This window comes from Cucumis melo, chromosome 2 (genome assembly GCF_025177605.1).
Source record: "Cucumis melo cultivar AY chromosome 2, USDA_Cmelo_AY_1.0, whole genome shotgun sequence".
NCBI classification, from domain to species: Eukaryota; Viridiplantae; Streptophyta; class Magnoliopsida; order Cucurbitales; family Cucurbitaceae; genus Cucumis; species Cucumis melo.
The window spans coordinates 18,202,589-18,226,880 of NC_066858.1; the positions used below are offsets into that span (position 1 = coordinate 18,202,589).

The window sequence follows — 24,292 nt, forward strand, 5'->3', positions numbered from 1 at the left end:
ACTTTCTTCGTTCATTAGTTGTCACAGCACTCACCCGTTTCGTAGTGTATAAATATATATTTCTTTAAGAATAATCTCAAAAAGATATTGATAAAATATTCCTAATATAAAGGAAGATCTTTTATATTTTTTAAATTAAATAATTCATTAAATAAAAGATAATCTCATTAAATCTTTTTGACAAAATTCCAACCTACTTAATAAAAATGAATGTTAGAAGTTTAAATCTTGGAACATAATGGTCGAATTGACACAAAACTCAAATTTCAAAAGTAAAATGGTAACATTTTAAACTTATGGAAGTATTGAAACCAAATTAATGATATTTTGCAATCTATAAACTTAAAAGAAAACTAAATTGAAACTTGACCGAAAATAGGATGATTTTCCTTTTCCATTACCATAGCAAACAAAAATGAAATTAGTTTGAATATTTTTAACAAGATATAAAGGGAATCCAACCAATATGCTGGGTTGGTCAAAATTCATATGAAATTGGTAATTTGAAAATTTTCAAAATCACGAGGTTCCAATTAGATGTAATTTAATTACTTCTAATCTAGATTATTATTAGCCACGCAGACCAGCGTCTCTAAATGCGCGGGGAAATCATTGATGACACGCCCAACTTATCGACTTCTTTATAATATGGAACCATATCAAAATCGACGTCAATGTTCATGGTGCTTCAAGCCCCCACAAATGGCTTTTTCTTCCCTAATTTCTGTACAGCAAAATCATTTTTTCTCCTCCAATGCTCTCTGTAAGTTCTCATCAACTATTACTACATTCAATTCCCCTTGTTTATTGCCTTTTCCCAGTTTCTCTTCTCCTAAACACACACTTCCTTTACTTAGAGTAGGAGATGGAGTTGTAGGAGAATTCTCTACTGCCACAAACCGTAAACCTTCGAGTAAACCTTCTTCTTCGATGACCCAGAAGCTAAACGAAAATGGGTCTCCTCATTTAGGGCATGGGAATGAAACTCTTGTCAAGAAATCTGTGCTGGACCTTGTTAATTTAGAGGTGGATGAGAGAACTGGAAAGAGGCTTGAGAAGGGTAAAAACGCTAGGAATAGCTCTGGCTCTGTTAATGGAATGAAAATGGGTGATGGGATTTCTTTCCTTAAGACTAGTAGCGATAGTGCTTCATTGAAGGTTTCTAGGGGTTCAAGGGATGGTGGGAAGATTACGGAAAAGAGGAAGGGAAATCAGGTTGTAGAGAAGAAGGGGAAATTGTTAAAAGGGAATAACGAAACCTCATTTCGAGCAAACTTGGATATGTGCTCGAAGACAGGGGATTTCATGGGAGCAATTAACTTGTATGAATGGGCTCAAAGGGAAGGAATTAAGCTGGAGCAATATCATTATGCTGTCATTCTGTATCTTTGTTCCTCAGCAGCTTTAGGTGTTATTCAACCCGCTAAGAGTGGTTATGGTAACCAAACTTCGATTCCCTTAACTTCGTCTGAGGTGGGTTCTTATGAAAATCCCATTATGCTGGATGAACGACATTCCACCAAGACTAGTTATGTTTCAAAGAGTGGAAACTATGGAAGAACAGAATTGAGTGCTGAAAATGATAGAAGTAACTCGGATGGCGTGATTGACAATAAGGAGAATATATTTCATACCAACGGATCTATGGTGCCGAAAGCTTGGATTTTGGATGAGAAAAGCCATTCTAATGTTTTAGTAGACGAAGATTTTAAAAAATATGCTCTTGAGATGGGATTCGAGATATATGAGAAGATGTGCGCTGAAAATATCCCAATGAATGAAGCAACCTTGACATCTGTAGCCAGAATGGCAATGTCGATGGGTGATGGTGATAAGGCATTTGATATAGTGAAGCGGATGAAGCAATTAGGACTTAATCCTAGATTACGCTCTTATGGCCCTGCCCTTTCTACTTTCTGCAAAAATGGGGAATTAGAAAAAGCATTTTCAGTTGAGAAGCATATGTTGGAGCACGGTGTCTATCCAGAAGAGACTGAGTTGGCAGCACTCTTAAGATTAAGTATTAACGTTTCTAATGCTGAGAAGGTTTATTATTTGTTGCACAAACTAAGAACAAGTGTAAGACAAGTCTTGCCCTCCACGGCCGATCTTATTATTACCTGGTTCAAGAGCAAAGATGCTGCAAGAGTGGGAAAAATAAAATTGGATAGAAAAATAATAAAGAAAGCAATGGAAAATGGTGGTGGAGGTTGGCATGGACTGGGATGGTTGGGAAGGGGAAAATGGAGTGTATCATCTACAAATGTTGGAAAGGATGGCTTGTGTAAATCCTGTGGGGAAAAATTGGCAACAATTGATCTTGATCCTATTGAAACTGAGAATTTTGCTGAATCTGTAGCAGCTATAGCCACGCAAAGAGAGAAAAATTCAAGTTTTCAGAAATTTCAAGTATGAGTAGTTCTTTGTGTATTGTTATTCATAATCTGGACGTTCTAAAAGTTATATTGAAGCAATTTTTTTTCCTGCAGAAATGGCTTGAATACTATGGACCATTTGAAGCAGTGATTGATGCTGCTAATGTAGGCCTATTTAGCCAAAGAAAATTCACACCAGCTAAAGTAAGTTATCAGGGCACAACGATAGTAATTGTTTGAACAGTTTTTCGTTTTCTTTTTGTTCTTGTGGAGTCTCATTACTAGTCACTGCTTTAGGTCAATTTAATTGCCAACGGGATACGACAGAAGCTTCCGTCAAAGAAGTGGCCACTGATTGTATTGCATAACAGGAGAATCACTGGACGTAAGATGGAAGAACCAGTAAATAAAACATTGATTGAGAAGTGGAAAAATGCCGATGCTCTATATGCAACGCCTACAGGATCAAATGATGATTGGTGAGAAATAATTCCTCTACCTGTTGAACTTGAAACTACAACAATACACGCATCTTCGTACATTAACATTACAGTTTGATGGATAACGTGAGAAAATTTTTCTTTCATTGATGTGTCTATGAAGCATTTTTTAACTAACTTTTTCTTCAGGTACTGGTTGTATGCAGCAATCAAATTCAAGTGCTTAATCGTGACGAATGATGAAATGAGAGATCACACATTCCAACTACTTGGAAATGATTTCTTCCCTAGATGGAAAGAAAGGCATCAAGTGAGTAAAGCTTCTCCAAAGAGAATTCTCGTAGTAAAAAGGCTTTTCAAACTTAATTTTTCCTGTCCAATGCCATTCTGTAAATGTGATCCAGAATTGACTTCTGTTATCCAAATCATTGGCACAAAATTGTTTTAAATGATCATTAATACAGATGTGTTCGTGGTTTCTTATTGACAGGTGCACTTTAGTTTCTCTGCTACTGGTCCAGTATTTCATATGCCTCCACCATGTTCCGTCGTAATTCAGGTCCAAACCTATTACAACAAGTCTTAATCATAGATTGGAAACATACAAACATGTTTCTCTGTAACTAGGAAGTGGGAACAGAAGAAATGTGATGGCTTGTTCTCATATTGCATATCTTTTGTCACAAGCTCAAGAATTGTTCTCATATTGCATATCTTTTGTCACAAGCTCAAGAATTAATTATTTGACAATACGGTTCATGGCATAATTTGTTAACAGGAATCGGAGAATGGGCATTGGCATGTGCCCCTTGCATCAGAGCATAGTTATGAAGAAGATAGAAAATGGTTGTGTATTACAAGAGGGAATTTACAATCTCAAATGGCGAGGCAAGAGCCTCCACGCAAAGTTGAAGGTACTTAATAATTTGTTCACCCAGTATTTCCTCTCACCTGAATTAATACATTTCCCACATATTTGAGAATGATTTTTGAAATGGCTAAAATCTCTTTTGGTGTGTTTAAAATCACTGTGAAAAACATTTGATGACTTGAAATCAACTGAATTTTTAATCATATTTTTAACTATTAAAATTGATTTTAGATTATTAAAAGCATTTTCTGGAGTAGTTTTAAAAATGCTAAAGTTATTTTAACCATTTTAGAATCACTCAAATATGTAATTAACTGGTTACCATCCCGCGCAATCCTCTCTTGAGGCTGAATTTGTTACTTTGTGTTGTCTCCAAGTCATGGTTTTAAATCACAACAGGCTTGTACTTAAATATTGAATTAACTAAGTTTCCTGATCAAGTACTGAGGAATCAAAGCAGTAGCCACACGTGATTAACTATTGGGATTTATTCAAGCACGAGTCAACTAATTTAGACATACATTTTGATCAAGAGGTCAAATCTCTCCAGCCACATATACATGCTGTTAAATTAAAAATAATGATTAATTGGTTGTGTAATGTATTTAAATGGATGTAACATTGACAACATGAGCTGAGCTCAACTATCTGTCTGTATCTGAGGGTCCCGAGTTCAAATCCTCCACCCCTAGTTGTATTACAATGCCTTTTCAAAAAAAGAAACATTCATATTACAAAATATTCACCATTAGTCCTATGATGTGGACTAATTTTATAGTGACACTTCTTGGTTTGTGACAGAACATTATTTCTGAATTATGTATCTACCTCCCTTTCAAAACTCGGCTATTTTTCTGTGTAATCTGATCTGCCGATCATCATTGAACAGAACCGCAATCTCTTCTTCTCAACAAAGGAAATTTGGGAACTCGAGCTGACGTTGATATCAAGAAACAACCCTCAACCCAAGTCCGTACGAGAAATTCTTCACAGGAAAGTTACAAAAGTCTCAAACAAATACTCTCTGCAGCTGTGTTCTCGGACAAATGCAACTTACTAAAAGAAATAGAGGCCGCAGAGAAGCTTGGTGGCTGCACCATAGACTTTCAAATATGAAAAAGAAAAAAAGAAAAAAAGAGAGAGATCTTCCACGGTTGGCCAACATACCAAATTTTCCTTGTCCATTTGCGATCTCATTGCTGTAACTGTAACTGTAACTCAGATATTCTTCACCTAACATATCATTGAAGTAGTGAAAAGAAAGAGAAAAAGAGTTGATAATAAGGTAGGTGGTCACGAGAATGTAAGTTCCAAAATTTTGGCATTCAGCAACGAAACCCATTCATAGAGTAGCTTCTTGGAATGGTAAAAACTGTACCTTTCATTGATATTCGTGTAAATAAGTTTTCAACGGTTATTTACAATCTTTAAAGAAAAAAAATGGGTCGGTAATCAACAATAGAATACAAATAGAAGTCACGGGATGAAGCTATTTCTGTCATTTTCTCTTTCTTTGTTTTGGAATTTTTTCAGAGAATTGTCAGATTCTCTCCCTTCAATCGTTTTCGAACTTTATCTGTTGCTTTTTATATCATTATCCCAAGCTTGATTTGTATATATGAATCACAGGCCTACAGTCATTAACTTTCTCTGATTAGTGGCAAAAGGCACTTTCACTTCCTCTTGTTTACGAAAGACCGGAGAGCTTTTGCAACCATTTGATCTTTTCATATCTGTTCAGGCATGGTGAGGAGAATGTTAAGCTCTATTTCTTCAGGTGGTTTGAATGCAGAAGCCGAGGCCGAGGAAGCTACTCGCTTCCAGAATGCCCTCCTGGTATACATTGCTTATTCCCCCTTTAATCTCATCCCTTTTCTGGAAAACAAAATTGCATTTTTCTAAGTAAATATGTTATGAGCTTCTCCAGTCTTTTCCGTTTTTGAGAAAATTCAAAATCTCTGCCGAAAGCGAAAAAGAAAAAATAAACTAAGGAGTCATATAATATGGTTGTACTTTACTGGGTTTTTTCTTTGGGGAACAAATTCGAACTTTCTGCAGAAAAGAAGAAAGGAATGGCCATAAGATGAATGAACTCCACTGGGTTTCTTTTTCTGGAACAGATTGAAACTTTACAGATTTTCTGGGGTCTCTCTCATTGGCATAAATCAAACACTCTGAAGAAGAAAATGGAAGGAATGATTATATGATGCAAAACCCAACTGAAGTATTGTGTTTATGATCCATGTTGAGTTTGTATATTGGTTGAGCTTTAAGGTGTTCCATGGAAAATCTTTCTTTGGCAATTATTCTCAACTGTGTAGTGGAGATGATATCTTCAAATATGCAGAACTTAAAAGCACTTTATGCAACATATTAATTAGAATAGTTATCAGAGCAGGCTCTACAATATAAATTGATATATGTAACTATTTGATTGGCATCACACCATCGTTAGGTAATTGGTAAGAGAAATATTTATATATTCTTTTGATAATGGTAACTCAAACATTGTGCATAAATTTTTCCTTTTTATCATTTGGTTTTCAGGAACTAAAAGGCTTGCGTTCCCAGCTTCATCAAGCGGCAGACTACTGTGAAACAACGTTCTTGAAAACTAAAGAGAAGAATGAGTGAGTTTTGTACTATTTTTTATTCTGCATGGAGGCAAATTTACCATGATGAAACTTTAGTTTAAAAATGTTTATAGAACTCTAAAATTAGTGAAATAAGAACAGTTATTACATTGAAAGATATTACTTATTAGTAAAAGAAAGTGTATGAATTGTGGAAGATTAGCAAAAGAAAGTGGGTAGGCAAGGGAAGAGACTGCATAAAGATAGGCATGGCAAAAGAAAGCATGTGTAAAGATTGATATTATAGGAGAAAGTGTAGGAAAAGAAAAGTTAGTGAGAGAAGGTTTACGCTGAAAGAAGGTGTTGAGAAATTGTAAATAAAGTATTCAAAGTACTAAAATACTGGATAAAAGATAAAATATCTGTGAGTTATTCTTAAATTGTAGTCTAACGTAAATATTTTATGTAAAAGTACCTTTAAACATTCAAAATAATTTTGCTGTCTTATAAACTCTCCTTTAACATGCCACGAGCCAAAATGATACCAGTTTCCAACTGCAGAGTGGTGGAAAACACCAAAGAGTACGTATGCAGGGCCATGGTAACTGTGGTTGATCATCTTGGAAATGTCACTTCCAATTTAGAGAGCTGTATTTCTCAAACTAATGCCTTCAACGAGGTCGAGCTTCGATTAAACTGCTTAAACCAAGTATGTAGCCTCTGATTCATAACTACAGCATTCATTCAGATGTATCCTATGGCATGTTTCATTAAAAACCTTTGGTTTTTGGCAGAGACTCCTCTCCTGTGCACAGTATGCTCAAAAGCTTGAACTATCCCGACTACGTTGGAGTGAAATCCTGCCCAGGTATCATCCCCGCTATGTCTCTCCCGGTGAGCAATTACTCTCTCTCGTACACCCACTCGTTTTTCGTTTCATTTAACAATAACATGTCAAATAATTTCTTTCCATAATTCTGCCGTACCAGTTGGCAAAAATATGGAGCAATTAACTCGAAGTTCGAGGTGGACCTTCTTTTTCGTTATCCCTTTTTTCCCTCTCAATGATCCTCATGCATACATACATATATAATATTTGTGTCTGATGGCATGATTACAGTATCAACCAGTGGAGGGACACGAAAGACCTTCCGTTTGCAAACACTGTTAATAACTGCAAGCCAGACATTTTTACAGAGAAGTCAATGCCAGTTCTGTTGTACAAATTCTACTCTTACAATCTATCTCCTTACAAAAACTTGAGTCGTAGATTCACTTCAAAGAAAGATGACAAGGAAAAAACATTAGGTATACTTCAAAAAGGTAAAGATTAAGTTCAATTTCTACCTGACTATATAAATGAGTATGATAATTCATTCACTTGATCAAGTTTCATATCTTTTGTGTTTTGAAGGTGAGATTTTTACTAAAAATTTCAACAGTCATGAACTTTCTGGACTTAAAGAAGGTGATTTTTTAATGATTTCCTTCTTTGCCTTATTTTAGCAATATCATCAGCTGGTGACCATGGGTTTTCATTCCGATCAAAAGGTCCAAATTCTACATTTTATTTTCAGGTACATATCCTATGGTTATCTTTAATGAATCTGTTTTGAAGTTTTTGGAAATTTTTAAGTTTTGCATTTGCATTTGCAGGTTTCTAATCAGAAGCGTGGAAGCCATAGAAAATCAAAACTTGGAAGTGATATATTTTCCCTTCTAAAGCGAACTAAACAAGTAGCTTAACAAAACATAAGCTGTGAGAGTGGTTTATTTTAGTGATTGTATGATTAAATGTGTTCAATCGCTGGCTTAAATTTTTTTTTTGGAGAATTGATGGTTTAATATGGTTTCAGAGCAGGTGGAGTATTAGTGATATATAATTAAATTTGTTCTTAATCACCAATTTAAGCTTTGGGTGGATTGAAGATTTAATATATTATAATAATTTCTTGAAACTTACAGTTTTTTAATATAATTTTAGCCCTTATCTTAACGCGTGTGTTGACTAGAGTATTAGCAACTACACAAACTATTTGATTTCTTCGTTTTTTTTAAATTAAACTTATCAACACTAAGTCTTTTAATTTCGTTATTCAATTTTTTACTCAGTAATATTTGTACTACACGCTTATATTCAAAATATTGAATATTTTTGGGAAATTGCCAAAAATAGCTTAAAAAAGAGGATTAAATGACTTTTGGGATAGTTTTTGAAAATAAAGAGTTTTAGAACAATTTAGGTGTGAATGTACAAAAATGCCCTTCATTAAATTTCTCTTTCCCTTTTCCTTCTCTTCCACGTAGAAACTTTCAGCTTTCGCTTTCCCTTCTCTTTCGCGTACAGTTGTTTCCCTTTCCCATCTCTTTCGTGTAGAACACCTCAAGTAAAAAAAAAATCTCCTTTTGTTGGCTTTTGAAATTTCCCGCTCTATTCCTACACTCTGCTCTTCGAAGATACTTCGATCGTTCGTCACTTGCCGTTCGTCGGTCCTCCATTGTATTTCGTCGCTTCTCTTTTTCGAACCATTCAATCAACTTTGAGCATTTTCTCTTATTTCAGTGAGTTTTATCTCTAACCCATTTTTAATTTATTTGCTGTAAATGTTTGGTTTATGTATTTGTTGTGAGTTTCATCCGTCTGGTTTAGGCTTTTTTGGAATCGACTTATTTGCTGGAAATTAGTTTAGTCAAAGTTTGGTTTAGGTTCTTCGAAAGTCAAATGGGTAGTGAAATGAATTGAAGTTAAATATAGTTGGCATTTTGCTTCTTTTTCTTGGGATCCCTTCTTTAAATCTGAATTGGCTACCTCTTAGAAGTGCAATTGAAGCTCTTTTATTTAGCAGTGAGTTTTTTTTATCTACATTGCTTTCTATCTATTGTGTATTATTGTCTTATATTGTGAGCAATTTCATGCCGCTATGGATGCTTCTCAAGCCACTCTGGCTTTCACTTTGATCACTTTCACTTTAATCCATTTGGAGTGATTCTATGCATGTTTATATGCATTAGTTTGTATTGTTCTATGCATGTTTAGTTTGTATTAGCCACTCATGGTTTATCTCGCACATATCTCGCACCTTCCAAACTTTAACTATTTATTTTTTAAAATCAAATTAATACACCTCTAATCCATTTAGAGTGATTCTATGCATGTTTAGTAAGTCTCTTAGGCCCTCATGATTTATCTCGCACACATTTTGCACACATCTCGCACGTATCTCGCACACGTCTCACACATTCCAAACTTTCACTATTTATTTCGAAATGAAATTGGTACCCCTGCTAATCCATTTGGAGTGATTCTATTGATGTTTAGTAAGTCTCTTAGGCCCTCATGGTTTATCTCGCACACATCTTGCACACATCTCGCACGTATCTTGCACACGTCTCACACATTTCAAACTTTCACTATTTATTTCGAAATGAAATTGGTACCCCTGCTAATCCATTTGGAGTGATTCTATTGATGTTTAGTAAGTCTCTTAGGTCCTCATGGTTTATCTCGCATGTATCTCGCACACATCTCGCACATTCCAAACTTTCACTATCTATTTCGAAATGAAATTGGTACCCCTGCTAATCCATTTGGAGTGATTCTATTGATGTTTAGTAAGTCTCTTAGGCCCTCATGGTTTATCTTGCATGTATCTCGCACACATCTCGCACGTATCTCACACACATCTCGCACATTCCAAACTTTCACTATTTATTTCGAAATGAAATTGGTACCCCTGCTAATCCATTTGGAGTGATTCTATTGATGTTTGTTAAGTCTCTTAGGCCCTCGTGGTTTATCTTGCATGTATCTCGCACCTTCCAAACTTTCACTATTTATTTTAACTTTCACCATGCTGTTATGACATGTTTAGTCAGTCTCTTATGCAATTATTATTTCATTTGTTCCTTTTTGTTCATGCTTCAATTATGACATTGACATCGATTGATGGACCCGCGTACAAGATTAATATTCTTTTAGTTATTAGTGTGATTACATATAAACGATCGCTTAATATTCTTTTAGATATTAGTGTGGTTTATATAAACGATCGCTTAATATTTTTTATGTTTATTAAGAATATCGTTTAGACTTTACTAAATGATCTCTTAAAGATATATGCACGATCTTCTACATTAGTGTGATACATATAAACTATCGCTTAATATTCTTCACCTGTATGTTTAGGAAATCGCTTAATATTCTTTTAGATATGAGTGTGCTTTATATAAACGATCACTTAATTAAGTCAAAATGATCTTTTAAATATGTATATACGATCATGAAAGCAGCTGTGTAGCAAATAATTAAAAAAATATATAAATTAAAGCAGCTGAGTAGCAAAGAATTAAAAAATATATAAATTAAAGAATTACAAACTAAACGAATAGTCGTGTGAAATATATAAACGATCGTTTAGTTATTTTAAACGATCGTTTAGTTACGTTAAACGATCGTTTAGTTACGTTAAACGATCGTTTAGTTACGTTAAACGATCGTTTAGTTATTTTTAAACGATCGCTTAATTAAGTCAAAATGATCTTTTAAATATGTATATACGATCATGAAAGCAGCTGTGTAGCAAAGAATTAAAAAATATATAAATTAAAGCAGCTGAGTAGCAAGGAATTAAAAAATATATAAATTAAAGAATTACAAACTAAACGAATAGTCGTGTGAAATATATAAATGATCGTTTAATACAATTAAACGACCGTTTAGTTATTTTAAACGATCGTTTAGTTACGTTAAACAATCTTTTAGTTACGTTAAACGATCGTTTAGTTACTTTAAACGATCGTTTAGTTATATTTAAACCATCGTGAAACCAGTTTGTATATTAAACAAATTAAAATCTGTGTCAATACGTGTGTTTTTTGTGTTCCTAAATGAATAAGCCAATTGTTATTTTTGTCTTCTTCATCTATCTGGAAGCACATAAAGTAAGAATGTTTGGAGACATCATTAAGAAAACACATCCAGACAGATAAATAACAAACTAAAAGAAAAGTAACATTCATTAATTAGTGTAATAATTAGTATATTGGTAGAGAAATTTCTAATTTTGTATGCTCGACTTCTCGGTATATGAAATTGTATTGATACACGTTAATCTGTTGTGACCTATTTCTTTACATCGACCACACTTATGCAATTTTGGAGCTTCACCAACACTTGGAATCCTTTTTTTCTTCGGTCGACCAACTCTTTTGACTACTTTCGGAGGTAAAACAATCATATGTACATAGTCTTCGCTTGTCTTCCAATCTGACTGATTTCCAACTAGGTAGACGGCCTCCGCATATGCTGCCAACAAACATTCATTGGTGTAATAATTAGCACATAATCTATAAACATTTATATATATATATATTGCGATCCCGTGCTGCAGCAATGGCATGTGAGCATGGTAGTTGCTCAGCTTGAAACTCCTTGCAAGTGCACTCTTGCAAACTAAATCTTTTACTTCGATTCATTTTTCACTACATTGAACTTTCTAAGAACCTAAACCAAACTTTGACTAAACTAATTTACAGCAAATAATTCCATTCCAAAATAGCCTAAACCAGACATTTACGAATGAAATTCGCAACAAATACCTAAACCAAATATTTACAGCAAATAAATTGAAAATGGGCTAGAGATGAAACTCACCGAAATAAGAGAAAACGCTCAAAGTTGATTGAATGGTTCGAAAAGGAGGAGCGACGAAATGCACTAGAGGATCGACGAACGATAAGCGACGAATGGTCGGAGTATCTTCGAACGACACTAGAGCAGAGCAAAGTATCGGAGCAGAACGATTTTTTTTTTTTTTTTTTTACTTCAGGTGTTCTACGCGAAAGAGAAGGGAAAAGGAAACAACTCTACGCAAAAGAGAAGGGAAAGCGAAAGCTTAAAGCTTTTACGTGGAAGAGAAGGGAAAGGGAAAGGGAAGGAGAAAGAGAAATTTAATGAATGACATTTTTGTCCATTCACACCTAAATTGTCCTAAAACTCTTCATTTTCAAAAACTATCCTAAAAGTCATTTAACCCTCCTTTTTAACCTATTTTTGGCAATTTTTCAATATTTTTTTACGAAGTACCATTCAATACAATTATTTTATAAAATTGCTTTAGATTAATTTTATAAATTTATTTACTAAAAACATTATATATCAGTTAATTTTCATATATATAACATATCGAGAAAAATATGTATGATAAGTATAACAAAATGAAAAAACCCACAAAACTAGTCATTTTTTTAAATATTACAGGTTTGTCCTTTTTTATCGTCTTTTCTTCTCTTCCTTTTCTACGATTTTTTCTTTCATTATCTTTCTTCTCTCCTTCTGCAATTTGTTTTTCAAATTGTTATTTGGTTGTTAAATATCGTGTACCAAATATAGAAAATTTTGGAAAAAAGTCAAATATAAACGATCGTGTACCAAAAATAGCCAAATTTGACGATCATGTATAAAAAATAAACGATTGTGTAGTTGAATTTAAACAATTTTGTACCAAGAATCTTGAAAAGAATTCGTTTATCCAAATCTAAATGATCGTATAACAAAATTTAAACGATCGTCTTGTCAAATCTAAACGATTACTTACCAAGTAATTTTGAGAAAAATCGGTCAAATCTAAACGATCAAATCTAAAGGATTGTGTACCAAATTAGAGGATCGTGTATCAAAGAATATTGATAAAAATCATTTAGATTTGATTACCCAAATCTAAACGATCAAATCTAAACGATCATGTACCAAACAGTAGTCAAATTTACACGATCGTGTACCAAATATGTTACGTAAGTGTACCACAAATATTACACACATTGTTAACGGGGCATTTTTCGTATTTTCATTGTGGGCCTATAGACTTTTTCCGTTTTCAAAATTGTTCTATACACGGTAAATATTTTGTCGCTTTGTTATCTTTTTTAAAACACCCCTTATATATTCCTATAATATAATTTTTTTTAATTATTGGTTAAATGTTCTTTTATGGATTAATATTACTTCATGGTGTTTTTCTTTTCAATTCTGTTTGTATTTCAACTTGAGGAAATTTTTAAATATAACAACATAAATCAAAATTATTTACAAAATAAAGCAAAATTAAAAATCATATCATATGTTAGATGTTGTAAGCAATGATAGACTTCTATTAGTGTTTATAATTGACAGAATATGAAATTTTACGATATTTTGTAAAAGGAAATTGCATCAAATGACAAAAAAAAAAAAAAAAAAAAAAAACAACCCATAATACATCTTTTTTGCATATTACAAATATGACAAGTAATTAAATATATTATGTGGCTATCAAAAAACTATCAGAGGGCTATTCGCTTTTAACTTTGCTACTTTTGCAATTTATAAAATGTAGTGACATGGACCCTATTATCGTTAACTTTTTTTGTTATTTTTGCAAAAGCCCTTTTTGTAAATATTTTCAGCATTTTTATCATTTACAATAATTTTCTTTAGTTATCATTTTTTAACTTTTTTTTTATTATAAACATATATGATATATATTTCTTAGTGAATTATGGAAAATTTTAGAGAAAGAAAAAACTCACCAAAGGGATTATGTAACGGTTTATGAATTACAACATATGAAGTTATTTTCTATTATCCATTTTTTTCATGTAAACACCTCTATGTAAGGTGTTTAACAAAATAACAGAATACTCATACTCTTTCATACCAAAAAAAAAAAAAAAAAAAAAAAAACAAACAGAGAGAGAACAAGTTGTACTCATCTAAAAATTTCTTCAAGAAAGTGATCCTTCCAATGGAAGTAGGCATCATTTGGCCAAAGCATATCTTGTGTTCACCTTCTTCTTCTCCTTCATCTTCGATGTATACATGTGTTTTCTCCTCTACTCATAAAATAAAATCACCATCAACAAATCTAGGTTTTGCAAAACAAAGCAAAGAAACAAAGAGATGAAGAGAAAGGTATTTCTATTTTTCCTTTCTTTTTGTTTTTACCGTTTTTTTTTCGTGAAGTGTAGATAAAAAAGGAAGAAGAGAATTGAGGGAAATTGGCAAAAGTAGAAATCTTCTGGTTTTCATTTTCAAAAGTAGGACATTTTTTTAAAACTAGTAAAAATGCACTCAATCTTGAAGAAATGGTTTCAATAGCGGAAACATATGAGCGTCGTGCAAATGTAATTCAATTTGAAAAAAAAAAATTAGAGAAAACAAAAGTAAAGCCTAAACATGCTTCTAAGGAGGAAAGAGAGAAAAATTCCCACATTTGTAGAATCTCAAGAAAATCTCGAATCTTCTTAGGGTGAAAATCAACAGAGATTTGTGGGCTTCTGTGATTTTGTTTGGTGAAAGAAAAAACGTTTATGAGATTTTCTTTTTAGAACAAAGAGATTGTGATTTACAGAGAGGTTGAAGATTGTATATTAACCATTTTTATTAAGAGAGATAGAGGGAAAGTTATCGAATAACGCCCTATTTCCCCCTTTATGTAGAATAGCTCCATTGGGAGTTATTTTATTAATTAAAAATATATTAATTAAAATAAAATAAAATTAATGTAAATTTAAACCACATTATATCTCATATAATATAAACTTTATATTATATCATATATCATATAACCCACTTTAATTTAAACCACCTCACCCACTTTAAGGTTCCATGCCAAAGTCTTTAATTGAAACGCACAAACTAACCTCTTTCAAATTGCCACATGCCCTTTTCTCCCTCACAAACTCCTCACTCAATCTCATTGCCAACTAGCTTCAATGCCTAAGTCTTCTCACAACTTCAATAACCTCTCAAGACTTGTCCCTTCTTGCTTAAGTGTCTTTGGCCGCCTATGATACTTCCTTTAAAGGTCTGCACACCTAAAGCCATACCACTCCTGCCTTGGCTGCCTGCCTACCTCCTTAGAGGTTCTTAACTTCTTCTTGTTCGCCTACTTATGCTCATCTCGCCTAGCATGGACTTGCCAAAATTTTCTCTTGACAACCTAAAAGTAAAAAACAACTTAACCACCTTAACTTAGCTTTTCTTTTTTCCAACAACCATGACACACTTACCATGAATCTCCTTGAGTTACTTTCCCAACTAATTCCAACCTAGATTTAACCATCCAAACTCTTTAAAGACTTAGGTATCCTAAGGTCCAGGGTTTACAAGAAATGTAAATATTTCAAGAAGAAGCCCATCTAATCCAAGATTTTTTTTTCCTTAAGAAAAGGAACCAAGGAAGATCTTATGGATTGACATCGCTAGAGACAGAGACCAATCTATACTCAATATCAGTCAATCAACCTATTGTGAAAAGGTAATCAAAAGGTTTAACCTAACAAATGCTAGACCTGTGTTTATCTCTATTGCACAATACTTTAAACTATCAGTTGCAAATTCTCTTATGACACTAACATAGAACACAAACAACAAATGAAGAATTTTCCTTATAATCAAGCTATGGAAAGTCTAATGTACCTAATGATCTCTATAAGACTCGATTTATCCTATTCAGCAAGCTTAGTTAGTAGATATGTGGCTAATTCTAGAAAAAGACATTGAGAAGCAACCAAATGGATACTAAAATATTTAATGGGGTCTATGTATGCTAAACTAATCTACCAGAAGGCCATAGAATCAGACCTGGAACTAATTTGCTATGTGGATTATGACTGCTAGTGACAGTGATAAGAGAAGAAGCCTAACAGCGTCGTATATCTTTCTCCATGGTCCTAATCTAATGAGTTGGAAAGCAATACAATCTATTGTTGCTCTCTCAACCACAAAAGCAAGATATATAACTCTAACATAAATGCCAGTATAGGATATATAGCTCTCAACCACAAAAGGAAGATCTACTTTTACTACCGAAAGGGGCTAATTGGTGTCAGTACAGGAAATTGGACAGAGGAAGGGTCAACAAACATAAATGCTAAAAAAACTCAAATAATAATATTTTATTTTATTATGAAAAACAATAATTATTGATAAAAAAAATTGTCGTTACGTAAGTTAAGGAATTTAATTCATGATATTTCATTAGAGTATTGGGTTTATGACTGCTTGGTGAACTTGAGATCACTTTTGAGAATCTTGTAAAGATAAAAAGTGAAATGTGCCTAAGAATGTTTAAATGTTATTTTAATTAATTAAATTAACATATTTATTTATACTATTTAGGTTTTCAAAATTTTTGTTTAAACTTCTAAACTTTATAACTTAGACTATAAGTTTTGGTCATTTAAATTTTAATAATTTTGAATCTAATATGATAGTAATATCATTAACCTTCTTTAAAACTTTGGAAAATTGTTATTTTCCTTTTTAAACTTTTGAATTTGTTCCATAAATGATATTGCACTTTTTTAATTTTTTAATGTTACACAGATTTTCATATAATCTTTTTAATTAAACTAAATATTTAAAGTATATATGAATAAAATTCATTAGATTATTTTTCTTATGCCATAACAAAAGTTTGTAAAATATATTTTAAACAACATATTATATTAAATCAATGCGACAGAGAATGGCAAAATTAGGTAATTAAAAAAACCTACAAGGAGAAAGTAGAGGGAATGAGAGAGTGGGAGTAAGGAATAGTGACAAAAGAGAAATGGGGGAAGGAGTAGAATAGTCCTAATCCTAATCCTAATTCTAAGATTATAATAACCCGTGGGCCAAACATGGAGTGGGCTATAACCCACTCCACTCTTTCATAGTTTGAGTGTCAAATACTCCCTTATGTGATAACCAAAACACAATACATCTATCCAAAAATTCACAATTCCACAACAGAGCACAACATATAGACATAAAATTTCACTTTATCCAAAAAAAAAAAAAAATTGAAGCAAAAGAGATTAAAGTTCTGAAGGTTCATACCTCTGAAAATACTGCCAACATGCTGACCAAGCACGCTCCAAAAATGCTTTGAGCTGGTAAACTTTGATTTACCAGAAAAAGGATGATAAAAGTCAAATAATGGAAGGATCACTAAATCCTAAAGTGTTGGATTCAATGTGGAGATTTGTAACAATTCATTAATTCTAACATTAAAAGTTATTTTATGTTATTGATTTTTTCATGTAAACACTTCTATCTAAATGTGTATAACAAAACAACAAAACACTCATACTCTCTCATACAAAATAGAAAAAAAAAAAAGAAAAGAAAAGGGTTGTACTCATCTAAAAATTAGAAAATGGTTGAAACCCTTATCTCGTGTCATCCCAGTCAATGTTACCCGAGTTAATTGGCGTTTCATGTGGTTTTCGACCAAGATTTCCCTGAGATTAACCCGAGCTTTAATACAGAATACTTATTTTGTTCAAATTTTTCTATTTTGTAAATGCCTCTTGTGACCAAAATCAATTCCAAGGACTTCTTCCTTGCAAACTTAACCTACTATTCACATCTATCGAAGACCGTGTCAAGTATAAAAAAAAATAAGTTAATACCTAGGAAACTTTACATGTTTAAGAAAACCGTCTTTAGACATTTGTTGGACATGAAGTTGATGTTCAATGGACCTGTTTACCATTACATTTTTTTAGAGAGGACGAGGAGGGACTGAAAAGTACAATTAGTTTTAAGTTACTTGGTGAGAAGACCTCCTTCAGGCAGGAGGACTTTTACATAATAATGAGGTTGATATATAGGCCCAGACATGAGGTTCATTTTGAACAGGACAAGGCCCTTTGGTTAAGAAGGCTATATTTGGAGGATAAGACAAGCATGAATGGATATGAGTTTGAGAAGGATTACTCAATTCTTTAGTTTGAAAACAACGATGATACGATGAAGATGTCAGTATTCTACTTCATTGAGCTTGCGATGATGGATTAAAAGAGGAGGTAACACATGGATTGGACGATGTTAGGCCTGATTGACGGCTAGAAGGACTTCATCAATTATGACTGGGGTGAGTTGGTATGGACCAAGACCTTTACTAGTTTGAAAGGGGCACTTCATGGAAAAGTGGCCTTGCATAAGAAGAAACCTACAAATAACAAGTCCCTAGAATCGTATAACCTTTACAAATTTCCCTTCGCCTTTCAAGTTTGTGATTATATGCTCATTGTGTTTAATTTTTTATTAGTTATATGGTTGTGTAAACGATATCATTATATTTGTAGGTTTGGGTCTACAAGACAGTGTCATCCATTAGTGGGCAGGTTGCTCATAAGAAGTCATCATCTGCAGCACCACGCATCATGCGATAGACTTGCACACACTCACCTGGGTTGAAGGTGATTGAGTCTCAGGTTTTCAGGTCGCAAATGGTACGTTACGATTCATTTTCTTCCTCCACATTCACTATAGTATTCTAGGGTTTTTTCTCTTAATTAACACCTTTTGATGTTCCAATTTCAGGTCCGAATACATGAGATTGAACTTGTAGATGACAATCGTACCTACCTTGATCAAAGTCTTGAAATTTCGACAATGGAAGGTTAAGAGGAAGGCCCGCATGACCCTTATCCTCAGCACGTCGAGCATCCCTCTCCTCCTCCTCCTGTCCAGCATCCCCATTCTTCTCCTAGGGACGATGGTTTTTCCATCGCATATACAGAGCAACCTATTCAAACTGATAGACCCTGAGCAACGTGTGACTGTAGCCAAACATGTATGTCGCTTGGAAGCGAGATTAGAAGAATAGGCTAATTCCTACAACTAATGCAGCATCGATGTCAACCGAGTTATCGACCATAAAGGAGCTTTTTTATGGATTGGTTAAGTTTTTATTATTATTCACATGATTTTTTTTATTGTTTTTGTCTTAGTTAAGTACTAGTTCTTACCTATGTTTCTACTCTTTGTTAATAGGGTAAGATAGTTAACTCCCAACCATGCTATGTGGATGGTGAAGGTACGTAGTTCAATGCATTAGAGGTTGAGAATTTAATTGGCAAGATATTCATGAATGTTCCTGCTTCGATCATTGATGACCAACCCACTAACGAGGAGACGAGAACATTCATCAATGACGACCTCGAAGATGATATCATACTGATCGACGTACCATCAAGGATGAGGATGTGCTACCATCGCAGCCCCAACCCATGCTAGAGCTGAAGGATGAGGTAAATGGTTTTCAAACTTTGCATTCCTTTATATGATGATTTTAGTAATAATAAAACAAACCAATAAACTTAATTATGAATTGTACAGTCCATCGAGTTTGATATGGAGGTCATCGCGCCTTCGATTTTTTCGAATGAAGTACGTAAAGAAAGGACAACAAGAAAGAAAGGTATACCCTAGAAATTGTGGTCCCCAAACATCGAATAAGGACAAGGGGCTAAGAGAAGAAAGAGGGTGCACCCTTACAATCTCGTCAGCAAGATCCCCGCGAAGTTTAATGAATAATTCTCGACATACCTCGCAGACCCTCAGAGAGAGAAGGAGTTGAGAAAGACAGTTAGATCCTCGAGGGCGCTTCCGTGGTTCATGGACCTCCTAACCCCGTAGACATTCATGTACGATGATGTATGTACTTCAAATTTGGTATGTTTTTCATTATGTATGTCATCATTTGACACTAATTAGTTGCTTCTCACCATTTGGAAACAATCAACACATTGTTCATATTCACCAAGAAGAAGTTACAGATCAATGTTGATCCCTCGTATGTGAAGAAACGATTCACTACGACTAACCATGAAATCATAATATGTTTAAACAACTTCCAATTCAATTGTTATTCTTAACTTGTTAATAATGTGTGTTCTGGTTGACCCTACATTGCATAATTTCTTAAGGCGTAGTGCAGGTTTGTACGAGGAGATTCAGAGGGACACTCACCTCGTTAATGTTGAGTACACCTGGGTTAAAGACAGTATCGTATTGAAATACATGATGGGTGAGTTACCGGATTATGGTAAGGCATGGATAGACGTCGACTTCATATGCATGCCTTACAACATCAGGAGAGGCCAATAGGTTTTGATTGTGCTTAACATGGCCAAGGGACAATCAATGTCTGGGATTCATGTATTGATTTGATGTTGCAAGTGAGCCTTGATAAAGAGCTAGACAACATGAGGTGCATTGTCTCGACTCTGCTGCACTGCAATGGCGTGTTCATAGTGAAGCTCAATCTACCTTCAACACTATGGCTGGTATATCATGTATAGGATGCACCCCAATAAAAGGTGGTGGGTGATTGTGGGATTTATTGTTGTAAATTTTTTAAATATGATGTAACCCGCTCCTTCTTCCTAAGCCTAAACTTAGAAAACATTCTTTTATTTCGTCGACAACTAACAATACAATTATGAGCCAATTGAACCTTCTTGTAATTAGAAATATAATATTAATTGAACTTTTATTGATTGCTATCTTTGTGTTATGCTTAGAGAAATCGTAATGAGATTCACAGATTATTTTTATATATTGAAATTAAGTGAGTTAGATGATTTAGAAATTGAAGTCGTTTAGGTTAAATGATTTACATGCCGTTGGTCGAATATTGCCTCAATCGTTGTGATGTGCTTAAAGAACTTCTAATGAGATTGACAAAAGTCATTTATATATTAAAATCATGAAACTTAAATGATTTAGAAATAAAGGTTAACTCTTCTCGGGCCAAATTTGTCATGAGAGTCCCCGAGTTGAAAAACATAAGCATTTAGGTTAGCTGTTCTCAGGCCATCGTGGTTCTGATATGCACCTAGCTGAAAAATAGAAGACTTATGTCAATGATCCCGATCCAAAGTTTCCCCAAGATGGTTCCAAGCTAAAGAATAGAAGCATTATGTAAAATGATCCTAGGCCAAAGTTTCCCCGAGATGGCCTTGAGCTAAAAAAACAGAAGCATTATGTAAAATGACCTCAAGCTAAGGTTGGCCCGAGAGCCTCGAGTTTAAAAAAAAACATTAGGTAAAAACTCTCAGACCAAGATTGCTCCGGGATGTCCTCAAGTTGAAAACAGAAGCATTGGGTATTAAATCTTGGGACAAATACTCTCTATGGTATACCGAGACAACCAGTATAATTTTCTTTATCAATCATGTATAGGTCCCTATTTACTTGCCTTAGTGTATATGTATATACCACCAATTTAATTTCCTTATTGTATATGTATAGACCCTAATTTATTTTATTTTATTTTATTTTTTTAATGTAATTTCCTTATTGTATATGACACCAATTTAGGAACATTTTTAAATATAGTAAAATAAACTAAAATATTTACAATATATAGCAAAATTTTGGATTCTATCAATGATAGACACCGATAGACTTGTATTACTGTCTATCAATATGACTAATAGAAACATATCAGTATCTATCAATGTCTATCATTGATAGAATCTAAAATTTTGCTATGTTTTGTCAAATTTTCTATTTTTGACAATTACCCTACCAATTTAATTTTCTTAATTTTCTTAATTCAATTTTCTTATTATTTATGTATAGACCCCCGATTTAAGTTTCGTAATTTTCTTAATTTAATTTTTTTATTGTTTATGTACAAATGTAAAGCGTAGTGAATGATAGGCTCGTTGCATTCTCATGTATGAAGATCAATTAAAAAAGAAAATAAGAGTTTCGATGCATTCTCATGTATGAGAAAGAAACACATAAGTCTTATATTAACTTCATTCATAAATATAAAAAAAAGAACAAAACAACAAAAATGTATTATTACTAAAGTTTGGCTCTTCATGTCTTAATATTGTGACCTACAACTTTGCACCGAGAATGCCAGTGAATCTTCTTCTTTATTTCATCACTTGACGGGTAGCACACCATTTACCGACGACCAATTTGAATTTATGTCCTAAAACTTGTAATTTGTAGTTTAAAGTATATTCTATTTAATAAATTGATTATTGAGGACTTATTAGTGAAAATTGAATGTTATAATCTTGAATCCAATAAAGCAAGGTCCCAAGGCTATCTAGTGTAGACTTGAACTTTATGTAGAGACATAAACGTAATCAAGTTCGAGTATATAGCCCAAACCGTCTATATATAGTCTATGAATAAAGATGGGCACCTTATCCTGGGGACACTATGGATGCAGCCCGCTTTGTAGTTAGTACAAACGATGTGATCCTGAATCGCTCATGTCATGAAAGTGGGGGCATCCCATGTAAAGAGTTTACATAAGAATGAAACCATGAAATACTCACTTTTAAGTTATAACATCGTTTATTGTAAAAAAAAGTGACTATTTTGATTATTGATGACTTAGTTAACTTAATTTTTATTCTGATTTAACTATGAACTTCTGTTCAAACAGAATTATCCTTAGATCTGCATAGTTGAGGGCCAACACCGCTAGCCCAATAAGCCTCCCAGTTCAAGGGTAAGATAGGGAGGATGGCTAGGGACATAGGGTGCAAGATAGAATTCACTCATACTCGTTTTAAGGTTAGTAGATAGGTTGTTTTCTTAAGAACTAAATCCAAGTCTTGAACAAGCTAAGGGGCCTCACCCTCTCATTGGCTCGAGAGGGATTCGGTTTATAGGTTGGACCTACAACCCATTATTCAATAGTTGATCAATGGGATTTAAGGAGCAAGATGTAATCTCAGGGGTAAAATGGTATTTTAATCCAGTCGAGGTTACAAACAACTTGTAAAACTTACTGATCATGGTTAAATTAGATGGACACGAATATATTTATAGTAAGGGGAGTACGACTACAAGACTTTAGTGGAATGATCCATCAGTTAACGAATGTTGATTAGATCGGTATAAAGTAGTTTACCCAGTTAATCTCGGGTCGTTTTGGAGCCCATGATCTATTGGTCCATTAGGTTCCCCTGCTAGCTCATATGAAATTAACTTAGAACAATATGTTGGGATGATTTGTTCGAATTAGGTAAGAAGAAAGAAACCGACAAATATATGTGATATGATCATCGGTTATCGGTTTGAGATAGGTCAGAATTAGTCAAGATGCATGAAATGGTAAAAAATCAAAATTTTGACGTTTGACTTGAAAGGTCAAAGTTTGACTTTGACTTGAGTGATTAAATGACCATATTGCCCTTGGTCTAAAGTTAGTGAGAAAGTCCAACATTTTGTTGGATAATTTGCTAACACTTAGTGGGGTAACTAGATACATAAGATGTAAACATTTAACCGACTAAGTTCCACTAATAGTTAGTGGATTATTAGGTGTTGAGATTTAATAAACTAATTACATGCAATTTAATTAGCTTATTTAAAATTTATTTTTCGATAGTTGAAAGAATTTTTGATAAATTTATAAATTTGAATTACAAAATTCTTCCAACATATTATTTCTCTCCCTAATCTCAAACCTAAGTCCAACCTTCCAATTTCCATCATTCTCTCTCAATTTCCTTCTCTTATAGAGTCCTACAACCCATTTCTAAGTTCTAACTTCGTGTTCATGTTCGTAAGGAGATTATAAAAATCAGAAAGCTTCAAATGTATGTTTTTCCTTTAACCATAATTTCATTTAATTATGATAGTTTATGCATGTTAATTACTAAATAGTTTAGTTGCAAATAGGATAAAATAAATCATATTATTTCTACTGTGCATGTCTCGTATTCCTTCACAGCTAACTTGACCAACTATTTGTAGTGGTCAGATGACTCTATCGAGAAACCCTTTTGCAGTTTTCTATTCGAAGACATGACATACCGAAAAGACAGGTTTGACATAACTAGTCAACCAGGACTCGACGTAGTAGGCACGAGAGCATAGTATGTACGGATCAATATCCCTCACCTCATAAGCAGCAAGTGCATGCGAACACGAAATTTCTTAGTAACTAAACTCGCCCGAACATGCAGGTTTTATCGTGTAAATTGACGTGAGGATATATATGACCGTCAACCATCTCCAACTCAGGGTTGTTTATTAGCTGCACTACGTATCTTCTGGACCTCAAATCAGCCAACTTCAATAGTAACTCGTCGTGGTCAGATAATACAGTTTCTCAACTCAACATTATCTCCTTACGTTCGGTGAACCATGTCTGGTGCATAGATCTTATGTGGTCTAAGAAAGCAGTTATCGACAGTGTCCGTGCATCGTTCAAAACCGCATGCATTATGCGATAT

General features: G+C 33.7%; 2 protein-coding genes across 4 annotated transcripts; both read left to right on the forward strand.

Moving 5' to 3' along the window:
* The first annotated feature begins 618 nt into the window (after positions 1–618).
* Positions 619–5,187, forward strand: LOC103500992 (proteinaceous RNase P 1, chloroplastic/mitochondrial-like). Its single transcript, XM_017047432.2, has 7 exons — positions 619–2,409; positions 2,490–2,579; positions 2,673–2,854; positions 3,005–3,125; positions 3,306–3,374; positions 3,594–3,729; positions 4,576–5,187. Exons 1-7 carry the CDS (start codon positions 649–651, stop codon positions 4,800–4,802), a joined length of 2,586 nt encoding a protein of 861 aa, XP_016902921.1. The 5' UTR covers positions 619–648; the 3' UTR covers positions 4,803–5,187.
* LOC103500991 (probable protein ABIL5) lies at positions 4,822–8,158 on the forward strand. Of its 3 annotated transcripts, none has more exons than XM_051081808.1 (9): positions 4,822–4,971; positions 5,428–5,522; positions 6,234–6,316; positions 6,821–6,968; positions 7,054–7,153; positions 7,249–7,285; positions 7,380–7,582; positions 7,766–7,836; positions 7,916–8,158. In XM_051081808.1, the coding sequence occupies exons 2-9, from the start codon at positions 5,430–5,432 to the stop codon at positions 8,003–8,005; spliced, it is 825 nt and encodes a 274-aa protein (XP_050937765.1). In that variant the 5' UTR covers positions 4,822–4,971; positions 5,428–5,429; the 3' UTR covers positions 8,006–8,158. The 3 variants fall into 3 exon arrangements, with proteins under 3 accessions (XP_050937765.1, XP_008462688.1, XP_008462689.1); XM_008464466.3 differs by having other exon boundaries at positions 4,825–4,971; positions 5,316–5,522; XM_008464467.3 differs by having other exon boundaries at positions 4,825–4,971; positions 5,316–5,522; positions 7,380–7,567.
* The last annotated feature ends 16,134 nt before the right edge of the window (positions 8,159–24,292 follow it).

Bases quoted from the DNA above. Each gene is read 5' to 3' on its own strand.
- LOC103500991 (XM_051081808.1), top strand. From the start codon at position 5,430: ATGGTGAGGAGAATGTTAAGCTCTATTTCTTCAGGTGGTTTGAATGCA. The intron at 6,317-6,820 runs GTGAGTTTTGTA...TTCCAACTGCAG, and splicing joins AAAACTAAAGAGAAGAATGA to AGTGGTGGAAAACACCAAAG. The intron at 6,969-7,053 runs GTATGTAGCCTC...GGTTTTTGGCAG, and splicing joins GATTAAACTGCTTAAACCAA to AGACTCCTCTCCTGTGCACA.
- LOC103500992 (XM_017047432.2), top strand. From the start codon at position 649: ATGGAACCATATCAAAATCGACGTCAATGTTCATGGTGCTTCAAGCCC. The intron at 2,855-3,004 runs GTGAGAAATAAT...CTTTTTCTTCAG, and splicing joins ACAGGATCAAATGATGATTG to GTACTGGTTGTATGCAGCAA. The intron at 3,730-4,575 runs GTACTTAATAAT...ATCATTGAACAG, and splicing joins GCCTCCACGCAAAGTTGAAG to AACCGCAATCTCTTCTTCTC.